Source organism: Cygnus atratus, chromosome 2, assembly GCF_013377495.2.
Source record: "Cygnus atratus isolate AKBS03 ecotype Queensland, Australia chromosome 2, CAtr_DNAZoo_HiC_assembly, whole genome shotgun sequence".
NCBI lineage: Eukaryota > Metazoa > Chordata > Aves > Anseriformes > Anatidae > Cygnus > Cygnus atratus.
In genome coordinates, this window is record NC_066363.1 from 2,913,020 (window position 1) to 2,932,922 (window position 19,903).

The 19,903-nt window shown below is 52.0% G+C and overlaps 2 protein-coding genes across 4 annotated transcripts; both read left to right on the forward strand.

Moving 5' to 3' along the window:
• The first annotated feature begins 2,046 nt into the window (after positions 1-2,046).
• Positions 2,047-10,973, forward strand: GJC2 (gap junction protein gamma 2). Of its 3 annotated transcripts, XM_035554396.2 has the most exons (3): positions 2,062-2,422; positions 6,163-7,455; positions 10,217-10,973. In XM_035554396.2, the coding sequence occupies exon 2, from the start codon at positions 6,183-6,185 to the stop codon at positions 7,428-7,430; it is 1,248 nt and encodes a 415-aa protein (XP_035410289.1). In that variant the 5' UTR covers positions 2,062-2,422; positions 6,163-6,182; the 3' UTR covers positions 7,431-7,455; positions 10,217-10,973. The 3 variants fall into 3 exon arrangements, with proteins under 3 accessions (XP_035410287.1, XP_035410289.1, XP_035410288.1); XM_035554394.1 differs by having other exon boundaries at positions 2,047-2,422; positions 6,163-10,973; XM_035554395.2 differs by having other exon boundaries at positions 2,070-2,426; positions 6,163-10,973.
• Positions 10,974-14,368: 3,395 nt separating this feature from the next.
• On the forward strand, positions 14,369-17,982 carry IBA57 (iron-sulfur cluster assembly factor IBA57). The gene is made up of 3 exons (XM_035554453.2): positions 14,369-14,746; positions 16,032-16,378; positions 17,571-17,982. The coding sequence occupies exons 1-3, from the start codon at positions 14,448-14,450 to the stop codon at positions 17,960-17,962; spliced, it is 1,038 nt and encodes a 345-aa protein (XP_035410346.1). The 5' UTR covers positions 14,369-14,447; the 3' UTR covers positions 17,963-17,982.
• The last annotated feature ends 1,921 nt before the right edge of the window (positions 17,983-19,903 follow it).

A 19,903-nucleotide genomic window follows, 5' to 3' on the forward strand; every position in this document is an offset into this window, starting at 1 on the left:
CCTGGCTGGAGAGGTGGCTCCCAGCAGCCAAAAGTGCTCAAGCCTGCATTACATCCACTCCCCTCCATCTCCGCTGTTTCTTGTTTGGTGCCAAGCACCAAATGGAGCCAGGACACGGGACGCTGCACAGAGTGAGAAGGTGCCTGTTGCTGCTTTAGCCTCTAACATTTATTTATGTCTAGAAAAGCTCTGTTTGGTCTCCAGTGCCTGCGTTGGAAGGAAGAAAACACAAGCTGTTTATAAGTGCACATATCCCTGTCGTCCTCTGCTATTACCCTGGCTACATGCAGCGAAGGTTTTGCCACGCATGCAACCTGCTCGGATGGTGAAAACCAAACTAAAGCACGCAGGAGAAAACGCTCAGCCTCCAGCCCTCTGCCTCCTTCCCCAGGTGATGCTTTGGTTCGGGGAGATGGGAACCACTCGATCCCCACCAGTGCGGCTGCTGGAGCTGCTGGAGCAGCCAGTGCCCTGCTCGCCCGAAAAACAGCCACCCCAAGAAGACGTCCACCAGAAGAGATTGCTGTGTGTATAAATAACCCGCACGGTTTGAAAGCAGAGGGTCTGGAGAGGCTGCGGGACCCACGGGACTGGGACGGTGCCGAGCTGCCTTTTATCTCCCAGCCGCTGCCTGCGCTCCTGCAGAGCCTGGAAGTTGTTCTCAGCTGGTTATTTTTAAAGAACTAATAATACTTCTCCACGGCTCCATCCTGCACCCGCTGGGGCTGGTGGAAGTCTTGCCACGCTCCATGGTGGGAAGGAGGTTTTGGTGGCCATCCCTCAGGTCTGCTGGGTCTCACGGTCCTTCAGAGGTCGCTGGTGTGAAATGCGCTGGAAGCCGGGTGGGAGAAGGCTCCCAGGGACCACGCGGTGGCTCCTGCGGAGGTGCCCACCAGGTGTCCCACCACGTTGTCCCCAGACGTGAAGGACCCTGCCCCTCCAGCCTGCTGGAGGCCAGACCCAGCTCTGAGATGTTCTCAGGGGTACCATGAGAATTTTCTCCTTCTCCGTGGGGTCCCGATGGTCCAGGGAGGTCGGGGCATTGCTGGAGGAGATCTCCAGCCCTGGTGGTCTCTGGAACCAGCTCCGTATCACCCCCAGTCCTTTGAGAGTGCAAGCTTTTTAGGTGTCCTAAGCACTTGAAGCATGCAGTCAGGGTCATGACCATTTAACCTCTTTAGGGACTCACTCCCCCCAAAATCCCTCCCTGGACCTGTTTTCCCCTAGAGTGGCAGCCACCCCTCAAGGGTATGTTCAGCCCTACATCTAACTTTCCCGAATATAAGGATTTTTCCACCTGACCTACCAGAGATGGCTACTTCTGAACAATGAATTAACTGACCGATTAATTAAATGAAATGATTTTGGAAAACCATAGCAAATATCCTGCTTTGTCAGGACCTTACTGGGATAAAAGTTCCCAAAAAGGCATATGTTCTCTAATGTGATTCCCCTCGATCAAAATGTGCCTCCTCCCGCGCTTTCTCCCCTCAAAGGCTGAGTCAGATCCTTTTCGTGACTTGCTGGCTGCTGCTTCCTTCTCCTCCCGGGGAGACTTTCTGCCTCCACCCTCTGCTTTCACCCAGCAGCTACCTGGAGCCCCAGCGCCGATCCCACCGGTGCCAACGACTCCCCATGGGCACAGCAGGGACGAGAGGTGCCCCCGGACCACCAGGAGGGAGGGTTTCTTCTCCACTTTCCTTAGGCTTTATGCTCATTCCCACACTTCTTATTTCTTTTTCCTCCTGCAAAGAAGCCAGAAAGCCAGAATGTGTATCCCAAAGCCCTTCCCCATCCTTTTTCTACCCTCTGCCCCCATCCAGGTGCTCCGAGGGAGCACCATGTCTTTCGGAGAAAGCCTCGCCTCGAGGAACACCAACGCAGGACCTTCACACTGCCTTTCCTCGCTGCTGAGCCTTGCTTCTTTCTTACTTTTTTTTTTTTTTTCCACCAGCTCTCTGCCCGAGAAACTTTTGCCAAAATGCATTTTCCACATGTTCCCTATTAGTCATGCTCTCTGTCTTACAAATCTGTTACCAGCGCCACTAGCTGATGCTATTAATTTACTTCCAGCCGGCGCGAGAGCTCGGCAGCAAAATTCCAGGCAGCGTTCCTAAAACCAGACCCGGCGGCTTGTTTGGATTTAAAACCCATGCCTCCTTCCCCCCTCTGGGACATAGATTCCACCTTCTCCCAAGGCTTAGGGAGACCCGGCGAGGTGTGGAAGCAGGAGGTTGCGGTGGGAGCGGGGCTGCCCCAGAGGCGGGGTCTGCGGTGCCTTAAATTCATCCCCGGAGCTCCGGTTTCCAACGGCCGGGGCATGGCTTGACCGCAGCGGTGGCGGCGGCAGGAGTTTATCTAGGGCAAGGCGCAGGAATGCCGACGGAGGAGGGCAAGCCGCCGCAAGAAGCACCATGTCTCTGTGAGTACGTTTCCCATTGTTTTCCCTTCAGTTTAAACAACTGGGTGGGAAGCGAGCGGAAAGGAAGGACGTCCAGCGAGCACGGATTTTCTTCTCTTTTTTTCGTCTATTATTCTTTTTTTCTTCTTCTATTATTCTTTTTTTCTTCTACTATTCTTTTATTTATATTTTTCTCCCTGTTCTGCTTAGTTTACCCTCGGCTTTTAAAGTTTTCCCAGTTCCAACAGTCGTGCCTGCGATTGCACAGAGGGGTCAGTGGATTTGGGGAAGTAACCGCGGTGGGAACGTGGAGCCAGCAGCTAGTTCCTGGCTAAAATTGTCACTATCCTAAAACGCTGCTGCCGGGCAGAGAGGTCCAGCCGCTCTCTGTGCACCATGTGCCCGATGTGCACCCCATGCACGGCAGCAGGGCTGGAGAAGCGTGCAGGCGGATGGCTGTGAATGAATGGATTTCCGAGCCGGAGGGATGGGAGGTCCTCTCAGGGGATGTCTGTGGCAGATAACAGAGCTACAAAAGCCAACAAATCCCAACCGTCTACCTGCTGCAGACCCGTGCACCCCTTCCCCAGGGGCTCGGCTGCCTGCCCTCTCCACTCAGCGGAGGAATGAGGGCTGCAGCACACGGAAGATGCAAAAATCCAGTTCTTGGGCTTCGATAGCCAGCAGCGTCCGGAGCTGAGATATAGTCCTGGCCTGTTACCGTCCTCCCCATCAGCAAAAGTGAACGAATCCTTCCTCAGAAGCTTGTTTGTGTTAGAATTGGTTTTAAAATGTTAGCATAATACTCTCTCCCCACAACTAAAGGCACTGAAATCCCACAGCATTGCCTTCCCGGCTGGCACGTCGCAGGCCGAGCACGGGAAGCAGAACCAAGCTGGCCCTAGGAGGGTTTCTGCCCTCATTTCCCCGGGGTCCAGGGGCTGCAGGAGCTGATTTCTGCAGATGTTTCTGAGGGTCCGGGACAGCACTGACAGCTCTGCCTGTAGCTGGCATCCTCTGCGTGCCTCCTCAAAGCCCCAGCCTGCCAATTCTGCTGGTTCACAGCCTCTCTCCCTGATGCAGGGGGGCTGTGAATGTTTTTATGCCAATGTTGTGGGGTGCTCCTTTCTGAAACGTGCCTCCCAGAGGAGTCAGTAGGTGCTTTGCTAACAATCCTGACTAATAGGATTATTATAATTAGGATCCAAAGTGGAGTATTTGCTCCAAAATCCATCATTACCTGGGGCAGGCCCTCGCTGCTCCAGCCAAACTGCTGCTGGGAGGTGACTCCAGTCTGTGTGGATCGTGTCACAGAACCACAGCATGGTTTGGGCTGGAAGGGACCTTAAAAATCATCCAGTTCCAACCTGTGCCATGGGCAGGGTCCCCTGCCCCCAGCCCAGGCTGCCCCCAGCCCCATCCAGCCTGGCCTTGGGCACTGCCAGGGATGGGGCACCCACAGCTCCTCTGGGCAGCCTGGGCCAGGGCCTCACTGCCCTCTGAGTGAAGGATTTCTTCCTAATATCTAATCTAAATCTCCCTTCTTTTAGTTTAAGGCCATTCCCCTTGTTTTATCCCTACACGGAGTCCCTCTCCAGCTGTCCTGCAGCCCCTTCAGGCCCTGGCAGGCCGCTGTGAGGTCTCCCCAGTCCCTGAGTGACCCTTGCAAAATGCTGAATTGTCCCCAGGGCCCACCTCAGGCGAGCACCGAGCTGACAAAGAAACTGCTGTACGGGACATTTGAAGTCCATGTTTTAGAACAAGCCTAAGTTGGGGCTCACAGCTAATTGGAGAAGCAGACGGTGGCTGAGCACCGACATGGGGACCAAGGGGCTGGGTCCCCGTGTGCTCCGTGTAGGCCCCAGACTTGCCTCAGCTGGACACTGATGCTCCAGAGGTGGAGGCACCATGTCCCACAGTGGGCGATCGGCACCCTGGTGCCTTCCCTTCCTACCCACCGTCAGCTGGAGCTTGGCTGAGCGCTGGGATTAATCCTACAAATTGGCTGAGGTCCCATCCTGCCCTAATAGGTCAGGGACACAACGCAGAGGGAGGGCTGAAGACACCTTGAAGTGGGTCCAGTGGGTCTAAAAGAAGCAAAAGGTGCTCAAAGGGGATGGTTTCCTGCCTCACCCCAGATAAATAACATAATGCTAAACCCAAATGCTTCAATAAAGAAAGAAGAGCTCTGTGGGGTCACTTTCCACATTCTTCTGCAGCGGCTGAGCTGTTGGTTTTGTGGCAGCATTTCTGTACTGACCATCAGGTCTGAGGCGTCACTTTTGGGGCAGGAGATGAGGATTTCTGGTCCCAGTAGCATTGAGGGCTGTAGTGCTTCTCCAGGTAAGCTGAGGGCAGAGAGGAGACCTTCCCCAGCCCTGCTGGCTGGGCCGAGCTCTTCCCCTGCTCCCTGCCCCGGTTTCTCCAGCTGCAGGACAGGAATTACAGCCCCCAGCACCATCTGCAGCGCTCCCGCGGTCCCAGCCTGGCGTGTGAAGACCTGGGGGTTTGGGTTCACAGAGGTTTTGTTTGATCTAGAAATAGCAGGGTTAGAAAATTCCATCTGCCGGCTCTCGAGAGCCCTCGACAGTGGAAGAATTGAGCTGGATCTCGAGCCTCCGGCCGCGCGAAGGCGAGCGCTGAGCAAACCAGAGCTGCTTGGCTCCCGTCCTAAGAAGCAGCGTGAGCAAAATAACATTCCAGGAAGGCAAAACGTGGAGAACAGAGCAAGTCACGTTCGTGGCTTGCTCCTGTGCCGGCTGCTGCTCGCAGCTGCTCCCACCCCGTGCCTGAGTGGCTAAGGGGGTTCAAAGCCTCCCCTGAAAACCTCAGGGTGGGATTTTGTGTCTCCGTGTAAAAACGGTGCCAAGGGTTAGGACCAGGCTCAAGTCTTGCGGCGTCATTTGTCTTCCTGGACATTTGCCCCCGTAAATGAGGGCTGTGGAGCAGCAGGGAGGTTTGGGAAGGCTTGGTTCTCCACCTGCAGAGCCATCACACACCCCACACCAACCAGCTTGTGCCCACACTCATGCACTTGGCTCCGTCATCCACCACCATCCCACTCTATCTTCACTCCCACCTAGGCACTGTTTCGCGGCTGGGACTGGGCTCATGGGTGCCCAATTCATCACCTGACATTAGGGGCACGGCTCCGAGCCTAGGGGTGATCCGGAGCAGGGACGCAGGGGTGCAGAAAGGGTGAGCCGTGCAATTACCGCCTGCCTTTAATGGTGCCTGGGGCAACCCAAGGAGCTTGGGCTGAGCCCCTGACTCCCACAAATCGAGCTAAACACAAAACAGTTCTTCTTCCTGCCCAGCTGTCCAGGTCTTCTAAAACATGCGTGGTTTTCCCTGCAAGCTTTTGAAGGTTTATTTTTAAAACAGTCTGCATTTGATTTAGGCATGTTTTGCTTTGTTTTTCAAACGGAACTTGAAAGGGACATCAGCCTGTAAATATAAATATTCCCATTCTTTCGCTGATTCTTTGCATTTTTCTGGGTTTGCTAATGAAAGACATTTCAGCATCCCCTGCTCCCGCATTCAGCCCAGGCGCTCGAGCCCATGGCAGGCAAGCAAAAGACTATCACAAGTTAAGGATGTTCTGGGTACCTAGGTGGCCTCTGTGGTGCACTGCATTCATTTTTAGTCACCCAAGCCCTTCCTACAGCTGAGCAACGTCTTGAAACAGGCAACAAAACGTGTAGCTGGGATGTTGGGATGTTTATTTACAGCTCTGTTGTCTTCCTTCCTTCTCCCTGCAGGTTATAACTGAGTAGCCCTTATGACCAACATGAGCTGGAGCTTTCTAACCCGCCTGCTAGAAGAGATTCACAATCACTCCACCTTTGTGGGGAAGGTCTGGCTCACCGTGCTCATCGTCTTCCGCATCGTCTTGACGGCGGTCGGCGGAGAGTCCATCTACTCCGATGAGCAGAGCAAGTTCACCTGTAACACCAAGCAGCCCGGCTGCGACAACGTCTGCTACGATGCCTTCGCACCGCTGTCGCACGTCAGGTTCTGGGTCTTCCAGATCATCATGATATCCACCCCTTCGGTCATGTACCTGGGCTATGCCATCCACAGGATTGCCCGGTCGGCGGAGGAGGAGAAGAAGTTCAAGGGATTCAAGAAGAAGAAGCAGTTTGCTCTGAACTGGCAGGCGGTGCGCAACATGGAGGACCCGATGGAGGCAGACGAGGAGGAGCCCATGATCTCCGACGACACGGCAGACAACGAGAAAACCAAAGCCAAGCCCAAGAGCAAAGAGCAACAAAAGCACGACGGGCGGAGGCGCATCCAGCAGGAAGGACTGATGAAAATCTACGTCTTCCAGCTACTTACCAGGGCTTCGTTTGAAGTTTGCTTTTTGATAGGGCAGTATTTGCTCTACGGTTTTGAGGTAGAAGCTTATTTCGTCTGCAACAGACTCCCCTGCCCTCACACCGTGGACTGCTTCGTGTCCCGGCCAACAGAGAAGACGATCTTTCTGCTGGTGATGTACGTCGTGAGCTGCCTGTGCTTACTGCTGAACATGTGTGAGATGTTTCACCTGGGGTTCGGGACCATCCGAGACGCCATTCGCAACCGGAAAATCAACAGCTTTAGGCAGCCCCCCTACAACTACGCCTACCCGAAGAACATCTCCTGCCCTCCCGAGTACAACCTGGTGGTGAAATCAGAGAAGTCCACCAAGATCCCCAACAGCCTGATGGCTCACGAGCAGAACCTGGCGAACGTCGCTCAGGAGCAGCAGTGCACCAGCCCGGACGAGAACATCCCGGCAGACCTGTCCACCCTCCACAAACACTTGCGAGTGGCCCAGGAGCAGCTGGACATAGCGTTTCAGAGCTACAGCAGCACCCAGGCCAACACGCAGCCCTCTCGAACCAGCAGTCCTGCCTCAGGGGGCACGGTGGTGGAGCAGAACAGGGCCAACACCGCCCAGGAGAAACAAAGCGCTAAACCTAAGGCCTGCTTGGAGAAAGGGAGCTCCAGCAGTAAAGACGGAAAGACATCTGTATGGATATAGCTTGTCTGATGGCAGAGAGGGCAGTGTAAGTGCGGTTTTTGTTTTGGTTTGTTTCTGGTTTTCGGTATTGTCTTGAGTTCATTTCACAGGGCACAGACGCAACTTTTATATAGAAGTCAAGAGAGAAAATTCAGACCAGTTTAGTGCTGTCTTCCGGTGCATTAACAAAAGACGTTTCCTTCCTCTTCCCAACTCGTTCTCCAGCTGGGAAACTCCAGCGAGCAACAGCGAATGCCACATCCCACCGGGACTGGCTGCGAGCAGGCAGCACGAGGACGCAGTGCTGTAGATCATACGGTGTTTAATTACTAAATACCCTTAATCAAAATTAACTTCTGATCCCTCGGTTGGAAGGGAAAACAACCAGTCGGTGGCATGAACTTTGACGACGTGCTGCCCTGCCTGAACCTGCAGACCTCAGGCATCGCTGAGGGTGGCAGAGATGTGTGCTGCGAGCGACGGCCCGGCACCCGCACCACTAACACAGCACTGAAGGCTTTCATCTTTTGGTCCCCTGCGCTGAAACACCAAGCAACTACGATTGACCACCCTTGCAGATGCGGTGGGAAGCACTGCAGTTACGGTGTTTGCAGCAAACCGCTGCTCCACATCATCAGAAAGTGCCTTTATGGAACCAGGAAAACAAAATCGCAAAGGGTTTCGACTACTTGGTTTGCTAATTTGAGCAGAGGTGGGAAGATCAGTGCTGGCAGATTTGTTTTTCTGTTTAATCAAACCCTTCTAACTAGTGGCAGAGAGCAGATCTATGCATCGCGTGTATACGGTGTGTGTGTGCGTGCATATGCGTATATACATGGACACATGAACATGTGTGTGTGCATATAGATATATAGAGAGATATATAAATGTAATATCAACCCTCTGGTAATTTTACAGCCTTCCAGCCTCACCAGGCCACGGGCAGGTTTCCACACACTTGTCTGGGGGCTCACCAGCAGCTCCGGCTTCCCTGGGGGCAGGACCCAGGCCAGCAGCAAGAAGTTTTCCCCCAGTTTATGGACAGCTTCTTTTGGCTTCACTTGGTTTTAGGGTGAGGTAGCTAGTGCTGGATGTGTTTCGTCAGGATGCTTTCATCCTGGGAGCTGGGATGTCCCTGAGATGCTTGAGGCTTGGCAGATGCTCTTGCAAGAGTCAAATGGTTGATTCACCACCATGGTCAAGGTCATACTTCACGTGAAGGAAGCAAATCCTTTCTGAACACAGCACCATCCCTGCTGAGCTGCTCCCTCATGGCTGTGCCAGCACACAAGTCCCCATGCATTTCTCATCCACTGGATCAATGTACCTTCCTGATGGGCATCTTTCTCCTGTCCCCGAGATCAGTCTCTGAAAGCCTCAGGGGTGCCAGTTGTCACAGGCCAGCCCTTGGGGACCTGAGCGTGGCCATGAACACTGGGTTCACTGCATCAGAGCTGTGCAATGCCCTTGGGGTAGCTAAAAAAAGAGGTTCAGAAAGATGCAAAGAAACATCCTACAGGGTATTCAGCTGCAAATATTCAGCATGGTTTTGGGGAACAGTTTCAGGCTTGTTCCTGGTCCCGCTGAGGGTACTGGTGAAATGCCTGGAGCTCTGCCTGCTCTCGCTGCTGGAGATCTTCCCCTTGATAAAGCCCATATGCATCCAGGAGGAGGATCAGCGCCTCCTCACAGCAGCAACAGGCAGCAGCACACACCGGTCACATGGAGGGATGCTTTGTGCTGTCAATTTTCCATGAAGGGCTTGTAGAGTTCACGCCGCGGTGGTAGGACACACATATCACACGGCTGGAGGGGCCAGGTGCTGGTGGGTGAGCTCCTGAAGGTACAGGGAGAGCACAAGAGGAGCTCTTGGTGGACATTTGCCCCCGGCAATTACAGCAGACACCAACCTGTCCCACACACTGATGTGAAATCCTCACCGAGGGAATCCCCCCACGTGGCCTGAGCACAGCCTGGTGAGGTCCCGGGGCTCTCTCAGGAGCCCACGACAGATCCGTTTCCACACCTGCAGGTTCAGAGATGCTCAGAGCAATGGTGCTGGAAAGGAGCACAGATCTTCTCGCCAACCTGCCAGCATCGAACGCATCCCCAAAGGCTAGCACCAACGCCCCGCTGCCACCCCTGGCTTCTCCCCTGCTCGGTAGACACGAAGAGACGCTTCTTCCCTTTGGGTCTGCAGAAGGTTGGGGGTGCCTGAAGAGGGTCTCTTTTTTTTTTTTTTTTTAATTTTAATTTAATTTAATTTTTTATTTTCACACCACGGATCCAGCACGCCGAGAGGGTTTTGGACGCTCTTGGTCCTGCAGCAGATCCGCAGCCTCCTCCTGGCTGGTGTCACCGCCCCATGCAATACGCACACACTGTTTTCCATAGTGGGAGTCGATAATTGCAATATTGACAAGTACTGGAGCCGGGGCAGACACTCGGGGGGATCGATACCAGCTCCTCATCTGGCAGGGCAACCGCTCGCTCGGCCGCCCTCCCAGCCAGCCCTGCTCATCTCCAGGGCTTGAAACCTTCCCTTGCATCAAAGGCTTTGCATATGGGGGCCGATCTCGCTTCCCTATTTCTTTTTCCAAGCGTTTTGACAGGGACCAGAGCACACAGGCACGTCCATGGCAGGACTGCTCGGTGCTGGAGAGGGATGCAGGGTGTCCTGCGAGGCCCCATTGACTCCTCTCACTCTGAGTCAGACATGTATAGAGGGTTATTATTATAATAATATTATTATTATATTGCTCACTTTCTCCTTTCCTCCTCCACTGCTTGGCCCCTGAACCCCTCAGGAGGTTGTGTCTTCCACTGAGCCACCACCAGCAACGCAACCGGCGCGCACTGAGCGGCTCCTTCCAGGGCAGGAGGAGCAAGCCCACCTCCGCCGTGTCCGTCTGGGGAGCAGAAGGCAAAGAAGGCAAAATAAGCAGTGCCACAAGCAAAAAAAAAAAAAAAAAAAAAAAAAAAAAACCCTCACAAACCCAACCGGCAGCCGGAGGAATTTCAAGTAGACGACTGGCAGCGTCGGCCGCGAAGGAGACGCCAGTAGAATAATTAACGCTTTGCTTTTCTTCCTGCAGGTCGGTCATTTTGTTCACGCTCCGGACGGGTTTAGCTCTGTAGCTGAACTAATCGTAAACGTTGACACTCTTGCTAAGCTTTGCCGGGTAAAGCGCCCGCCCTCGCGTTTCTGTTCTTGCCATTCAGGGCCAGGAATGTCCCCCGTAAAAGCCAGATTACCTTGTTGCTTGCATCACATTCCTCTGGGAAATACTTGAACTTAACTCGAGGCCATAACCAGTCTGTGCTGTTATGAAGTTTCTGGGATTTTTTCTTTTTTTTTTTTGTATGTACTAACTGTATTTGTACTAGAAAACCTTTGAGTATGAGGTTGACTCTCTAAGTATTTTTCAGTGTAAATGTTCCATGTGGGCTGTAGTTAGAATATGAAGCACTGGTCAAAGGAGAGATACGTCAGCCCGACTCTTCAACTGGCTATTCCACATCCATTACTAATAAATGGAATAAAACTTACATTTTGTTACAGTACGCAGAGTGTGTGATGTTTCCGTGCGAAGGGGGCTGAATGTTGATGAGAAGACATTCTTCTCAACCTCTCATTTGCCCGGTTTAACCATATAAGACCTCTATTTTCCCAGATACGGCTATAAATCACCGCAAAATATTTTTGCCTTAAGAAGCAGTTGACCTTCGGGTTGTTTGGGATGTGTTGTCTCTCTGATGAATCACTGCCTGCAGTTCCTTCAGGCATGGAGCTGAAACCGCCTAGAAAAAGCCTCTACCCCGAAAATTGAGAAAACTTTTCCGAGGCTGGGAGAAGTCAGGAGCGAAGGCGAGCAAACGCTGGGAGAGCCCTTGTGAGAAAGCCTGCTTTTCGGAAAGCCCTCGGTCTTCGCCCCTCCCATTAACTGGCAGGCATGTTCGCTCACAACTGCCATCCAAAGAGTCTTCAGGAAACGGATTTGGGGCGGAAACGTGCATTTTTTGCTGTTCCTCTGGCAGCTGGGCTGTCTCCACGACTCCTCCGGCAGAGCAGGATCAGCTCCCCCCAGGAGACGAAGGGAAATGGCACCCTGCAAGGCGTCCTTGAGGATGGCCGGTGGTCAGAGGCACCTTGTAGGGCACCCACTTTGCAGTGCTACACAAAGCAGATGAAAGAAAGAAAGAAAGAAAGAAAGAAAGAAAGAAAGAAAGAAAGAAAGAAAGAAAGAAAGAAAGAAAGAAAAAAAAGTCTTGCTAAACAACAAGGCGTCCTTCAGACCAGGAACAGGCTGAATTCGCCCATGCTGTGGGGTGATACCAAAGCCAAACACCCATGGGTGCTGACCTCAGCCTGGTGCCGCTGCAGGACTGGGCCCTGCAGCGCGATTCCCTCGCTAGCAGCCTTCATCTCTCACCTCAATTCCTCCGGGACCCAGCCTGGGGGCAGCCCTGTCCTGTCCCAGTGGGCGAGCGGCATCAGCGAGGGGTGAGGTGTGCGGAGCAGCAGTACCCCTCTTCCCCAGGTCACCTCCAAATTCCTGCTGCCGAGAGAAGTGGCAGCAGCAGCCTCGGTCTTGCATTTTCTCGTTTCTCTAGAAAGCCAGGCTGAAATGCCAGCGGCTTTCCAGCACCCCTGAGATCACAGGGCTCGTCTTGTTCATCAGCTGCTCCACGCCTGCAGACGTTCGTCCTGCCAACAGCATCTCACCAGCCCCCAGTCGCCCCCCCTGGGGAAATGACAATGACAGCTTCACCTTCGTTTTCAGACAAGTCTCGCGTTTTTTTGTGCCACCCAGGCCAGCTGCAAGCTGTGTTTCCCTCCCGTGCCCTGACCCCTGGATGCACAGCTCGGGGACTAGCACACGCACGGGGCTGGGGCTGAACAATCGCATCTCACGTGGGTTTGTGGACGGCAGCTTGTGTGCTCTGAGGAAAAGCCGGAGCAAAGGAGTGCACGGCAGCAGTGCTGAGCTGCGGGCGGGTGGCCAGGGGCAGCCACCGCTGGGTTAGGGGGGAGCACCCCAGGGTGAGCCCTGGCAGGTGGGAACCCAGCAGCCAGCAAGCCCCAGGGAGAGCAGGGAGCAGAAAGGCAGGGGCAAAAGGCTGCTGGCAGCTCTCTGAGGCCAGAGGGAGAATTGCTGGCCTTTTCCCATGTCGTATTCATTGTTAGAGGTGTTTCTGAGGCGCCCCAGTGCCTGGAGGAGACGTTTGGGGGGGATGTCCCCTTTGGGACAGGGTCCTGTCACCCTGCCACCCTATGCCACCGTTAGAGCATTACAGAGAAATTGCTTTTCCAAATTCCCCCTGCCTCTGCCAGCCCTGCTCAGCACCAGGGCACTAAAACTCCTTCGAAGCGGAGACATGGAGCAGTAGCTATCAGGTCGAAGGGGGTGCCTCTCCCCCACTATCCCACCCTTGTGAGACCCCATCTGGAGTCTGCACCCAGCTCTGGGCCCCCAGCACCCGAAGGACAGGGACCTGTTGGAGAGAGTCCAGAGGAGGCCACGAGGATGCTCAGAGGCTGGAGCACCTCTGCTGTGGAGCCAGGCTGAGGGAGTTGGGGTTGTTCAGCCTGGAGAGGAGAAGGCTCCGGGGAGACCTCACAGCGGCCTGCCAGGGCCTAAAGGGAGAGCTGGGGAGGGACTCTTGGTCAGGGGTGTAGGGATAGGACAGGAGGAATGGCTTTAAACTAAAAGAGGGGAGATTTAGATTAGATGTAAGGAAGACATTCTTCACTCAGAGGGTGGTGAGGCCCTGGCTCAGGCTGCCCAGAGGAGCTGTGGGTGCCCCATCCCTGGCAGTGCCCAAGGCCAGGCTGGATGGGGCTGGGGGCAGCCTGGGCTGGGGGCAGGGGGCCCTGCCCATGGCAGGGGGGTGGCTCTGGATGATCTTTAAGGTCCCTTCCAGCCTGAACTGCTCTGTTATTTCATGTTTCTATGACTCCAAGTGCACTGAGGGCAGGGCGCAGACTCCTCTCCAGCTTAGTTTTTCCACACAGATGCTGAGCAGAGAAGGGGGGTCTCAGGGCAGAGAGGAGAGGACCAGACAAGCCCATGCATACATGCTTCTGGAAGCACAGGTCAGATGCAAACTGCCTCAAATGCAGTTCCCAGTGAGGGACACGGCAGTGCTCACTCTCACCCTGTTCATCTCACAGGAGAGCACCCGCCACATGCAATATTGCCCTCCTGAACAAAGGCAGGAGGGTGCTGCTGGAGAGGGGCTCTGGTGCACCATAGCTTCATCAGGTGCTGAATGATGGAGGTGGAGGGTGGGTAGGAGGCACCCCATGTCTGCTATGTCCATGGGGCCAAAGCTGGATCCGGCTGTGGGTCCACAGTGCCCGTTACCCCTGGGGACTCAGCCCAGCTGTGCTTCCAGATGTGCAACTTCTTCCAGACCTCTAAATGTGCCGCTCTTGGCAGGGATATAAAATAAATAAATAAATAAATAAATAATAATAATAATAAAACAACGATGGGCATCACCTCTGCATCCCCAGCTGGCTCAGCCACCATGTGTGCAGCTCCCCAAAAAAAACAGCCCCATCAGCCATGTTTTAGGGTTTGGTGGGTTGCGCCTTGGGACCTTCCCATTTATTTGGGGCCAGCTGAGCCCCCCGTGCCCAGGGCAGCAGGAGGGATGTGACCACAAGCGACAGGCACCCCCAGCTGAGGGACGAGCCCCAGGCTGACGAACCATGGCAGTACCAGTCCCTTGAGAGCCACCCGCCCCCTGAGAGCCACCCCAAGGAGCGCCACCAGGGTGGGCGCGCAGCAGGGTGGGTTGACCAGGCGGCCCTAGGGGCTGGGGCGGCCAGGTCTACCCGGGGTTAGGCCAGCTGGATGGGGCGTGGCCACCAGGGGGCGTGGTCTGTAAGAAGGGGGCGTGGTTTGCAACCAGGGGGCGTGCCCCGCCCCTCCCCGCCGGCAGGTGGCGCCCGGCGGACACACACAAGATGGCGGCGGCGGCGGGAAGAGGAAGCGGCGGCCCGCCCTGACAGCCCGTTACCCCGCCGCCATGTTGGTGAGGGCGGGCCTGCCCGGCCTGCGGCGGCTGTGGGGGCGCGGAGTGGGGAGCGGGGCCGGGACCGGGGCCGGGGCTGCCGCCGCCGCCTGGTGCTTCCCGGCGGGCCGAGCGCTGCTGAGCGTGCGGGGCGCCGAGGCCGCCATCTTCCTGCAGGGGCTGCTCACCAATGACGTCACGCGGCTGGCGGGGGCGGGGCCGGGGGAGGGCGCCGTGCCCCCCCTACCGCGCGCGCTCTACGCGCATGCGCTCAACGTGCAGGGCCGCTGCCTCTACGACCTCGTCCTCTACAGGTGAGACCAATGAAGGGGGGGGGGGGAGATGGGCGAGACCATTGCCGGGAGGCGGGGGGGGAGCCTTGGAGCCTGCGCTGTTGCCATGGAAACGGGGGCACGCGGCCTGCGCGGCATGCTGTGTGGTGGCATAATTCTAATAAAGTGAAAATCCTAATAAAATTATAATGATGTATCTTACTTTATCATTCTCATAAAATGACAATTATTTTATTTTATCATTATTAAAAATGATTTTTTAATTTTATCATCATAAATGATCATTGCCACAAAGATAATTATTTATTTTATCTTTATTAAAAATGATATTTTTTATTTTATCATCATAAAGTGATCATTACCACAAAAAGATCATTATTTATTTTATTGCTATTATACAATGATGATTTTATTTTATTTTACCATCATAAAATTTAGTTTTTATTTTATCATTATTATAAAACGATAATTTTTATTTTATTATCATAAAATTATATATTTTTTTATTTTATCATTATCATAAAATAATAATTCCTGTCAGCGGCAGTCACAGACCCGCCCCTAAGAAACTTTGTGCGTGTCTTTATAAATTCAGAAAAGTACCAAAAGCAGCTCCTCTGTATGATTTTCCTCCCTGGCTGTCATATCTGTGAATTATCCCACAGAAAATTACGATAACCTGACTTTTTAAAGCAGCCCTCCCAGCAGGTCCGGTGTCCGAGGATCTGTCTGGATGGTGTCCAAGGGTTTGGGTTCTCCACTCACTGCCATTAATGGGGTCATTAGCACAAGCAGGATGTCCGGCGCTAATTACACTTTATAGCCACCTGACCCAGGTGTGAGAGGGGAAATGTGTAACCCAGTGAATAAACATCACGGAATGTTAGGGATTGGAAGGGACCTTGAAAGATCATCTATTCCAATCCCCTAAACATCCTGTTTGTACCGTCAGGTCACTCGCTTAGTAATGAAAGGCACAAAAATGAAGACCAAAAGATGGAACTATCAGTCTGCTTCTTAAGCTGGTTATGATCTGGAAGAGAACAAGAAAAATACACATCTCAAAAATACGCTCTAGGTGACCCTGCTTGAGCAGAGGGGTTGGACTGGATGATCTCTGCAGGTCCCTTCCAACCTCAACCATTCTGTGATTATTTTGTTACGGGGTGCTGAGTGCTGTCCTTGTCTGCAGCAGCAGCATTCCCCAGATCTCTGGATTCGGACCAGGCTCAAGATAATAATGCCTGTTTGCTTCCTCCGCTGTGGGGGTTTGCTTCCCTGACCTTGTAGGTGTTGCTTTTTTTAGGCTTCACGAGAGTCCAGAAGAAGAGCCACACATCCTGCTGGAGTGTGACAGCAGCGTGCTGGATGCCATACAGAAACATCTGAAACTGTACAAGATCCGGAGGAAAGTAAACATCGTCCCTTGCCTTGACCTTTCTTTGTGGGCCGTCTTCCCTGGGGAGCAGGCTGGAGATATCGCTGGTTCCCTCGCACAATGTGCAGACCAGGCTCTGGTTTTAACTCCTGACCCCAGGACAGAAGTCATGGGGTGGAGACTGGTTACAAAGAAAGGAGCAAATCTGACAGAGGTCATCCCTGGAAGTCGTATCGGGAGCATTCAGGATTACCACAGGCACAGGTATAAGCAAGGTAAAGCCAATACCTGTTTTGCGCTCTCTGTCACTGGGTTTTAGATAAATACATTTCTTTATTATGAGGGTCTTACTATCGGAGTCCACTCTGATACTGATTGGTGGAGTAAATTATAAAAGCTACAGGGGAATGCCTCAGTGTGTTTAACTTTTTAATAAAGGCAGGAATTGTTTGCTAATTTAAGGATAAGACTGATCCAGTAGTTACAATTCTGGCCTGTGGCAGAATCAATATTTGAGTCCAGTTTCCCATTACAAAAATCGTGGGATTGTGGGTCAGCGAAAGAAAAAGGGGATTATTCATTTTCTTAGAGGGGAATTTCTGTGGTTTGAGTCACTTTGATTATTTTAGAATTATGCACAATCTACATATTTTCCTTGTTGCTAAGGAAGGAAAAGGAAACACCCTGACATACTTTCCTAGAAATGTATGACTGGATTTGAAGTTATTTTGGAGGCCAAGGAGTGTATGTTTGATTTGAGAAGGAGTTTGGTCTTGAACGCCTCTGTGCCTGTGCAGAGCTCCCATTGATTTTACTATGTCCACATAGACAGTGGAATAAAATAATTAGCAGACAGAAAGATGATGGTCGTCTGCTAATAAACAATGACCGCAACGTGAGTGTCTGTCTGGTACAGAAAAGCTAACTGTTAATGGGTCACAGTGGGCTGGACCGCGGTGGTGTGCTGCCTCCCAGAAATACCAGCGCTAGTCTTGCTTGCTACTACAAAAAGCCAGGCCCAGCACTGCTTCAAAAAAAAATAACATGCCACTGGTCACAAAAGAAGCAGTCATAGCTACTCACACAGCATTTGACAGTTGGCTGGGTTACTTTTGCTAGCTTTGAAGAAAATAATTCATTGACGTTACGGTCTACCTGTGGGAGAAGATAATTTTGCCATTAGCATTAAATGTATGTTGATGCCTTTGTATGGGAGTCTGTATTGCTCAGCTTCACAGGATTAGGGTTTAGTGCAGTTTTTGCAGTTATCTTTAGAATAATCTTTGCTAACCCTGATCATTTACAGCTAGTGGTTTCATTAAGGCCCAGACCAGAGTACTGACAAGCTCATTCCTTTACATTGCTTCTTCTCACCTCTCATTTTATAACACAGACGAAACATACTCCAGAACTCTAAAATACTGAACATGTTACTTTATTTACATGTTGGTTTTACTCCTTTCCTAGGAATTCCTGAAGGTGTGAAAGATCTCCCTCCTGGAGTAGCCCTCCCACTGGAATCCAACCTGGCCTTCATGAATGGCGTCAGCTTTACCAAAGGCTGCTATGTGGGACAGGAGTTAACAGCCAGGACCCACCACATGGGTGTCATTCGCAAGCGTCTGGTGCCAGTGCAGTTTTCAGTTCCTCTTCCCCAGGAGAGCATTCCCGAGGGTGCCGAGATCTTGACTGAATCGGGAAAGTCAGCTGGCAAGTTCCGGGCTGGAGGAGATGAACTCGGCATAGCTTTGCTGAGGCTGGCTAATATAAACGAACCACTCTGCCTAAACGTAGCGGGTGATAAGGTGAAGCTCACCGCAAGTATCCCTGAGTGGTGGCCAAAAACTGCTAGCAAATAAATGAGGAGCCGCCACTTGCACATTTGCCTTATTGAGAGTATTTTTGTGTGACAAGCTTGGGAAGGTGACTGTGCCTTCAGCTGTTGTTTGTGGTGTTTGGTGAGGGTGTGTGTCAGCAGAATTCTTCAAATTGGGCTTAAACAGCAGGAGCCCAAACCAGCAGCAAGTGCTGCTGACTGTAATGCTTTGTGGAGAGACCCTTACACAGGGAGGCACACCTTTCTCTGAGGGTGCCCCTTGTTTATTTGGACTCCTGCTGAATCTTTAGTCCACCACTTGCTCGATCAAGTTGTATTCTGCACGGGGTGCTGTGTGTATGGAGAGACCAAAGTGAGTGATGGGGCAGGAGTATCAACACTCTATGCACTGAAGTTTTGTGTTCAGAATTACCAATCTGTGGTATTGTAATTTTCCATTGGGGAGCATGCTGCACTTACCTTGAATAGGATATATCGTTGCTATACTCAGGCTGAAGTGTTCATTGCAAAACACTCATTGCATTGAGCTTCTTATTAAACTTGCTGATTGGGTGGGTATTTTTTTTCCACCACTCTAACTTCTAATTGTGCTCAGGAAGAGGAATAAATTGTACTTCTCCTTTCAGATCTGCTTTTAATACATCACGCCACATTGAGAAATGGGGGAAAGCTCTCAAAATATCCCTGTCCTGTTCCCTGCTTCATAGCCAGCAGAGGGAGCACAGCCAGAGCAACCTGCACCGAGCTCCTGTGCCGTTGCTCACCTTGGCCACGCGTGCTTTGCTCACTCAAACGACTGTTCAGAGAGGAAAGTGATATTTTATGGAAATAAGGTGTGCTGGGGCATGCCCTGGAGTGGCTATTGTATTGGTGTACTGGTGCTTGGCTGAATAATCTATTACTATAAGCACCTTCCCTCCAGCCTTAGTGATTGAGTTGCCAACAACAGTTGAGGGGTGGAATTTTTTGGCAACTTTGTAATTTGTACATGAATGTGTGCACAGTTACATAGGAGGAAAGATTCCTCACTGTGTTTCAGTTGCGCTGGTGTAGTTACAAATGAAGGTAATGCCAGGTGAAGGTGTTGTGATTAAATGCAAAAAACACTAAGACCACATGCCCCGCAATCTTGTAGAAAAATCCTCTGAACTTTCCTGAAGGCTTCAGCAGGGGTAGCACAGCTGGTGAAGGGACAGCGTGCCCCCACGTCACACTGAGGTCCTTGCTCTTCCCTCTGCGTAAGCTGCACTCTGGGGCAGGGGTTAGTGCTTAGCCTGGTGCTTGGGGCAGGATTTTCACCATGTTCATTTCTCTGGCTGCTTCATCACCACACTTGTTCTTCCAAGAGCTGTGTCCCTCATACAAAAAGCCCATTTTGGGCGAGTCTCTGCTGCCATCCCTAGCTGAGGTTTTCTCCATCCATAGTCCCCTCTGGGTTTTCAGAGCAGCCCAATACTTCAGGGTGTCTTTGCTGCTTTTTTCTATCTCCTGCTGCTCTTCTTTAAGCTTGTTCCTGCTTCTGCAATCAATGTGTCCATCTCTCTGTGCCCCAAAGCCAGACAGGTCTGTGCCTGTCAACCTGTGGCAATTTATAGGAGCCCTATGTATTTTTATATTACAATAAATCCATTATGTGTTCAGTCTTGTATTTCCATGGGTGATGAAGGGGGCGATGAGAGAGTTTAGCAGGTGACTAAAAACGCTCTTGTATGCATATTTGTAATAAAAAACCGTCCAAAGTGTGTTCTATTACTGTGAAGGGAATTTATCTGTGAAAAAAATGCTCATATTGCTTAAAGCTCATTAAGCTTGCTGTGAAATGAATCTGTGGAATATCTCATTAAAAGTTTATTGTCTCAGTAATTTAAATGCGACTTCTCTTAGAGGGAGAAACACTAGCTGTTGTTTACCTTGTGCAAGGATATACAACAGAAGAGTTGTTAGGGCTGGTTGCCGACAAGAA